The sequence below is a fragment of the Podarcis erhardii genome (assembly GCF_964252035.2).
Source record: "Podarcis erhardii genome assembly, chromosome: 4".
NCBI lineage: Eukaryota > Metazoa > Chordata > Lepidosauria > Squamata > Lacertidae > Podarcis > Podarcis erhardii.
Window position 1 is genome coordinate 27,104,996 of NC_138508.1, and position 7,369 is coordinate 27,112,364.

The window sequence follows — 7,369 nt, forward strand, 5'->3', positions numbered from 1 at the left end:
GCTGCTAAAAGACCAGCAGCTTTCATAACTCCTTGAAATATTTCCACTGGTCATGCCAATAATTAAATTGCCAAGAAACTGTGCAAAATGGTATGTCCACATTACCAATAACTGCAGTCAATGTGTTACCACCACAAGTTTTTGAAGCTGCATTCACATGTTGTTAACCATAGTTTCTTCACAAATGTCGGTGTTTGATGCATTTCTCACCTCAAATCAGCTTTAATCCAACTAGAAATTTGGATGTGGAGTAAGTGGGAATGTGAACGTATGAGCCAGCTGTTGTGCGTGCGCAGTTCTAGGGTGTGTGTTTACAGCGGTGGAAAACCAAAGAAGTCATGTACATGGAATACAGCCCGATCCTTTCTCTGATGTGAACAGCACAGGACAAATGCAGCTTGAAATGGCAGCAGGGGTAAATGATCTTATAATCATAGAATCTTAAGAGTTGGAAGGGACTCCAAGGGTCATCTAGCCCAACCCCCTGCAATGCAGGAATCTCAGCTAAAGAATCCATGACAAATCGCCATCCAACCTCTCTTTAAAAATCTCCAAGGAAGGAGGCTCCACCACCTCTCATGAGAGTCTTTACCACTGCTGAACAGCTTTGTAATAAAGTTTTTTCCGAATGTTTAGTCACAATCTCCTTTCTTGCAATTTGAAGGCATTGGTTCAAGTCCTACCCTCCAGAGCACGAGAAAACAAGCATGCTCCCTCATCCATGTGACAGACCTTAAGCTATATGAAGATGGCTATCATATCCATGTCCTCTCAGTTTCCTCTTTTCCAGGCTAAACATACCCAGCGCCTTCAATCGCTCCTCATAAAGCTTAGTTTCCAGACCACTGATCATCTTGATTGCCCTCCTCTGCACATGTTCCAGCTTGTCACATCCTTCTTAAATTGTGGTGCCCAGAATTGGACACAGTATTCCAAGTGTGGTCTAACTAAGGCAGAATAGAATGGTACTATTACTTCCCTTGATCTGGACACTACATGTAGCCTAGAATAGCATTAGCTTTTTTTTTTACTGCTGCATCTTGCTCTGTTTGAAGCAACAAATATTAAAATACCCCAATATTGCTTTTCCCTCCCCCCCATCCCCTTTCCTTTTGTGCTGTTTTTTATTAATTATTTACAGCATTTAAATACCACTCTTTGGTTAAAAGTCTCCCTGAGAGCCTTACAAAAATCAGTTCTAAGATGGTCCCTGCCCTCGGGTTCACATTCTAAAGAGACATGAGGGAGGGAGGGAGAAGCGAAAGGCAAGCTTAAGCACAAATTCATTCCTTTTGAAACAGTTATTATTGTGGCTATCTAGAAGAGGAAGAGCTCCTGGTTGTCATACTGCTCATGCATCTCTCCATAACATGGCCTGATGCAGTTTAAAGCCACTGTGTAAGATGGTAGTACAGTGGTACCTCAGGTTAAGAACTTAATTCATTCTGGAGGTCTGTTCTTAACCTGAAACTGTTCTTAACCTGAGGTACCACTTTAGCTAATGGGCCTTCCCACTGCCACCACCGCACGATTTCTGTTCTCATCCTGAAGCAAAGTTCTTAACCCAAGGTACTATTTCTGGGTTAGCGGAATCTGTAACCAGAGGTACCACTGTACGTCAAAATGTTGGTAATGCATTTTGCACTTGTCTCCCATTTGATGGGCCTCCAGGGCTCCTTGTATAAATAAAAGGTGCAGAGAATCTTTCCTACCTCATAATATTAGAACTCGGCACCATCCAATGAAGCTGAATGGTGGAAGATTCAGGGCAAATAAAAATGTACTTTTTCACACAGTGCATCGTTCAACATGTATCCAACTGACTAATTAGCATTTACTCAGGGACTCTCCAAAGTCTTAAAACATTTGAAATTGGCAGTGGCCATTATTGCATCTTAGGTATTCCCCATTGTGTGAGGTGTTGAAGCAGTAGAAATGAAGGCGGGAGGTGTGTATGTGAACCTGATTAGAACTGATCCTTAATGGTTGAGCCGATCAGCTGCAAGGAGCAAGCTTAGCTGTTGTCCACAACAGCTCTAGAACTTTCTCTTACGTGCCATTCATTCTTTCGAAATTAGTGCCGGGAGGATGCAGCACTTGAGATCGCTTACAGTGGGCCAAAAACCTGCCCTCCATCGCAGTTGTTCCTCCATAAGAAAAATAAAATGTCCAACACGGCCTATCCGCTGCTTGCAACATTCATTTATTACGTAGATGGTGCTATTCACAGCGGCACATGACTCCATTCCACCGGCTCCCTGGGACCACGTGACGGCAGCCAGCCGCACGCGCTGCCTACCGCCTGTGTGGGCGGGGTCAGCTCCTCGGTCCCGGGCTCCCTTTTGACTTGCAAGGGCCTCCTGGAAAGAGCGTCTACGACAACTGCCTGCATCCGTTCACAGTACTACGGAAGACAGGTGTTTATTCCATGCTCGGCTGCTTTCTCCCCAGCATCCGTCTCGCTTCCTATACATATTAATTTTCCACGCCAGCACTCGACGTCGCATACACTCGGGCGTTTCTGCGGGACAGCCCTACATCCCGGAGGGCCCCTGCACGCGGGCAGGAAGGATCGGAGAGCGCAGGAAGCCCCGCCTTCTTTCCTTTCGGCCTCGGACGCCATCTTACAGGTACACGGCGGAGCTCGGCTGCTCCTCTTCCACTCCTGGGGGGCCGCTTGTGGGGGGTCCGTGAGGGGCTTTGGCGCGAAATGGGCCGGCGGCGGGGAAACGGGAGAGGGGAACTGCGCCGGGCGGCGCTTGGAAGTAGGGGGGGCGAGGGAGCGAGAGCCGTTTCGCCGAGGGCGGCCTGGCCTTCGGGAGGGATGGGAAGAGGGGGAAGGTTGGCTGTGTGGGAGAGGGCGGCGGCGGCGGCGGGACTCGGACCCGGGAGCGGCGCTAGTGGGGTGCACTGGCCTGGGAGGAAACGGAAGCAACGGGTGCGATCCAAGCGCACGTGGAGGTTTGCGATGGCCGCCGCCTCCTGCTTTCTCCTCCTCGTCCAGAAGTGGGCCGAGCGCATGCCTTGCATGCAGAAGGCCCCAGGCTCCCGTCCCTGGCTTCTCCAGTTAAGGCAGGACCTCGAGTGGCAGGGCTGGGAAGCCTCAAAAGGTCTAGATGTCACTAGGGTGTATAGTCGCTCTTGGAAACGTTCCTTGCAGCAGTTCTCAACCTGTGGGTCCCCAGATGATGTTGGACTACAACTCCCATCATCCCTGAGCTCTGGCCTTGCTAGCTAGGGGTGATGGGAGTTGTAGTTCAACATCTGGGGACTCACAGGTTGAGAAAGGCTGCTTTATGGAGATTCTCTCCCCCCCCCTCCCCAATTTGCCTGCTTTTGGGCGTCAGTGGCTTTTCCAGAGGCTTGGGCAGGGAGATCTTTTGTACCGCCTCAACTCCTGGTCCTTTTTATACTGGAGGTAGCAGAGACTAAACCTATGGCTTAACTATGCATGTGCAAATGAACTTGGAAGTGTTTTGGAGGATATTGTGTGTATTCACATGCAAGCAAACGTGGGTGTAGATATCTGGGTGTAAAGTGCATGTATATGGATTTCAAGATGTTGCACAGGTAATTATTCTGACGAGATATTCAGGCTTGAATGAGACATGATGCTAAACATGTTTAATGCTAGGCAAGGGCTTTTCTGCAGTTTTGTAGTGTGAGGGGTATATAATCCCTCCCGCCTGACAATCTTGACATATGCCCCCTCCCCTCATTGTTATTTGCTTTGGGGGAAAGCTACCATTGTGCATGTTTTAATTTTATTTTCTGTTAATTTTTGATCCAATTGTATTTTCTCTTTCAGTAAACCGTCAAGATGACCAACACCAAGGGGAAGAGGAGGGGGACACGTTACATGTTCTCAAGACCCTTTCGCAAACATGGTAGGGAATATTTGTTCAGCTAGTTTAGTTGGTCAGTGGGTTTGTTGCCTCTAGTTGATCCAGGAATAAGGGTTATTTCAGTAAACTGATGTGACCACCAAGGTCAGGTGAACCTTCACATCCCATAGTCCATATGCTATCAGTATCGGCTGAGACTTACGCATCTTTAATTTATTGAAAAATGTCTTTACATATACACTGCTAGAAATCTGTGAATGCAGGCTAGAAAGCTCAGAAAGCAGCACTAATAGAGGGGCTTTGGGAAGAGGAATTGCTTCTATGTGTAGCTTATTTTACTTATATAGCCTGAATGTTGTGAGTCAATTTTAATACTTTTAATACATTTCATAGAGTTGGAAGAGATCCCAAGGGTCAACTAGTCCAACCTCTGCTTAAAATCTTACAAGGAAGGAGAGTCCACCACCTTCCCAAGGGAGTCCACTCCATTGTCAAACAGCTCTTACTGTCAGAATGTTCTTTCTGATGTTTAGTTTGAAACTCCTTTCTTGTAACTTGAATCCATTGGTTCAGGTACTATCTTTCAGAGCAAGAGAAAACAAGCTTGCTCCATCCCTTAGGTATCAGCACATTAGTTATTTGAAGGTGCCTATAATATACACTCTCAACCAACTAACTTAAGTAAAAATATGATTGATTATTATTACATTTTTTCATAGGTGTGGTCCCTCTCGCTACCTACATGCGCATCTATAAGAAGGGTGATATTGTTGACATAAAGGTATTTTTAAATTTTAAAATGCTGCTCTAATGCTAAATCTAATACTGTAGTTCTCTCATTATCCTTCTAAAACAGAATTCAAATTAAATACAATCTAACAGAATAACAAATATTGTTTTGCTTGCCCTGCCCTAGAGTATTAAATGCTGGGATTTGAACTATGCTCACATTTGCATTTCATCTTACAATGTAATTTGGAAAATACACAGAGGAGTATTAATTTGCCAGAAGGTTGCCCTCTTCAGTATATCACACTATTGCTGATACAGAACTTTCCTTGAAAATTTTATTTCATAACACTCTGGAGCTTGATGATGATTGTCTCTTATGATTGCTTTTGTAATAGCAAAGTGAGCAAATCATTTCACCGGCACTGAAAGCAAACCAGAGATGTCCAGTTCTTCAGATTTAATTTTATTTGATTGAATATTTTAAGATAGCGTTAATGTGTAAGGATAATTGTGGCAACCATGCGTGTATTGGCAAAACCATTCATCAGTCTGGATATGACTGCTGCATGATCTGATTTCCTGCAACAGGATAAGTGAGCAACTGGAAGACCCAGTACTTTGCTCTAGAATTTTATTTCAAATGGTAAACATTGCTTGATATACAATGCTATTCCATTCGCAGAGTATACCAATTGAAATCTAGTGCATTGATTGCAATGGGACTATTCTGAGTTTTGCAATTGCAATTGATTGCAATGGGACTATTCTGACTTGCTAGATATTACCCACTGTATAATCCAAAACATAGTAGCTTACTTCATAGTTTATTTATTAGACAGATGCTTAGTCTAGTTAAAGCTTGGGAACCTGACATTGGAGGACTTTGGGACAAATATATATTTTTAAACATGTTCTTTCTGATTGGAAGCTTTTGGGAAATTTTGCTAATGTTATGATTGCAACTGCTTTAGTTCAATATATCTTTGGCATTTTTTTGTTAGATAAGCTATGGTAATATTTTCTGTCTGTCTTTTATTAACAGGGCATGGGCACAATTCAGAAAGGCATGCCCCACAAATGTTACCATGGCAAGACAGGAAGGGTATACAACATTACCCAGCATGCTGTGGGCATTATTGTGAACAAGAAAGTTAAGTAAGTGCTATTAAAATGGTTTGGAGCTTTAATTGCATTGATGGATTCCTTTCTCCCCATTCACTTTGCCAGTTAGACATTTGTTGTCTCCATTGGCCATTCAGGTGGGGCAGAGACAATATCCTTTTAAAACCCAACCAGTTAATACTTAATTGGCTTGGATCCTGTCAAAGGAAACATATTGAAAAGTTCTTCAAAATCTGAAAGCTTACATGTTCCTACAGCAATCAAGAGTTGCCTGTGGTCTGAAACCAGCATGGTAACCATGTGTACTGACTTGGGCTCAGCTGTTAGTCCTACTTGTTTTTTTAAAAAACCCACAGGAAAAGCTGCTAAATCTAACAGGGTTGTGTTCTGTGTCTAGGGGCAAGATTCTGGCCAAGAGAATTAATGTGCGAATTGAGCATATTAAGCACTCAAAGAGCAGAGACAGCTTCTTGCAGCGTGTGAAAGAAAATGAAAGAAAGAAAAAAGAAGGAAAGGAAAAGGGAATTTGGTTTGAACTAAAACGCCAGGTAATGTATTGAGATGTGAACAAAGTATATGTACTTTGTCTGCAAACAAGGGGGGGTGGGTTGGCGGAAGTGGAGAGGAAGAGCCTAAGTGGCTTTAACATTCTATGACTAAGATGTCAGGAAGCAATTAATTTTCTGACAAGAGAAAAACGTCAGGTAATTAATTCCATTAACACATTTTTCAGATTAGAAGGAAGTTTAGTCATAAACACTAGTGGGGGGGGGTTCTGCATAATCCAAGTATGTTTCAAATGCATTTAGCCTTGGTATTATTTTTATAAAGTTATTTTCAGTGCTAGTAGGTAATCTTTGTGCATATTATGGGGGGCGGGGGGAAGAAAGCTGCTGTTGGCTTGTTTTAAAAAAATGCTACTGTGTGACTCATCCTATTCTCAAGTGATACAGCAAACTTTCTAAGGGAAAATATATTTAATAAATTATAAAATGATTCATGCATAGAATTATCAGTTGCCATGTTGCGAGACGAGGTGCCATGCTTTCTCAAGTCTAAAGTGTTGTAGTTTTTTGCTGTAGATTTTTTGTGTTCTAGGGACATAGTGCTGCAGTAAAAACAAGGAAAGTCCAACAGATGGCACCTGGACTAAAGAATGCTATTGTAACTTGTATTTATGTTTAAATTTCTTTTTCTGTCTTCTAGCCTGCTCCTCCAAGAGAAGCCCACTTTGTGAGAAACAATGGCAAGGAGCCAGAGCTGCTGGAACCAATTCCATATGAGTTTATGGCATAGTGTATGTAAACAAAATAAAATACCATGTTGAGGACCTAAGTTTGTGTTGGTGTGGTCAAATTATTCTTAACAAGCACTGTGCTCTTGTAAAAAGACAAGAACTATTTGGCATGAATAGAGTGTTGAGTTAAATTATAGGCAGAAATGATCACTTAAAGGTAGCAAAGTTCTTTCTCGCCCCTAAGGGCTGTCCAATCCCCAATGCACTATAAATTGGCCCAAAATTCTTACTTGTGGGTATGTTGTTGATTTAATTCCAGCTAAGTGAGCTGGATGTTTAAAAATACATAAATAATACTTATTAGTTAGAGCTGATTAGCATAGTCTCTCAAAGAATTGGTTTGGGTTATAAAATTTAGTAACTTGAGCAGAGT

At 42.9% G+C, this 7,369-nt stretch overlaps 1 protein-coding gene across 2 annotated transcripts; it reads left to right on the forward strand.

The window, feature by feature from the left end:
• The first annotated feature begins 2,557 nt into the window (after positions 1-2,557).
• Positions 2,558-7,034, forward strand: RPL21 (ribosomal protein L21). 2 transcript variants are annotated; one of them, XM_081859564.1, is made up of 6 exons: positions 2,558-2,630; positions 3,809-3,887; positions 4,565-4,626; positions 5,620-5,732; positions 6,097-6,247; positions 6,906-7,034. In XM_081859564.1, the coding sequence occupies exons 2-6, from the start codon at positions 3,821-3,823 to the stop codon at positions 6,993-6,995; spliced, it is 483 nt and encodes a 160-aa protein (XP_081715690.1). In that variant the 5' UTR covers positions 2,558-2,630; positions 3,809-3,820; the 3' UTR covers positions 6,996-7,034. The 2 variants fall into 2 exon arrangements, with proteins under 2 accessions (XP_081715690.1, XP_081715691.1); XM_081859565.1 differs by lacking the exon at positions 2,558-2,630 and adding an exon at positions 2,651-2,686.
• The last annotated feature ends 335 nt before the right edge of the window (positions 7,035-7,369 follow it).

Bases quoted from the DNA above. Each gene is read 5' to 3' on its own strand.
- RPL21 (XM_081859564.1), top strand. From the start codon at position 3,821: ATGACCAACACCAAGGGGAAGAGGAGGGGGACACGTTACATGTTCTCA. The intron at 3,888-4,564 runs GTAGGGAATATT...ATTTTTTCATAG, and splicing joins AAGACCCTTTCGCAAACATG to GTGTGGTCCCTCTCGCTACC. The intron at 5,733-6,096 runs GTAAGTGCTATT...TTCTGTGTCTAG, and splicing joins ATTGTGAACAAGAAAGTTAA to GGGCAAGATTCTGGCCAAGA.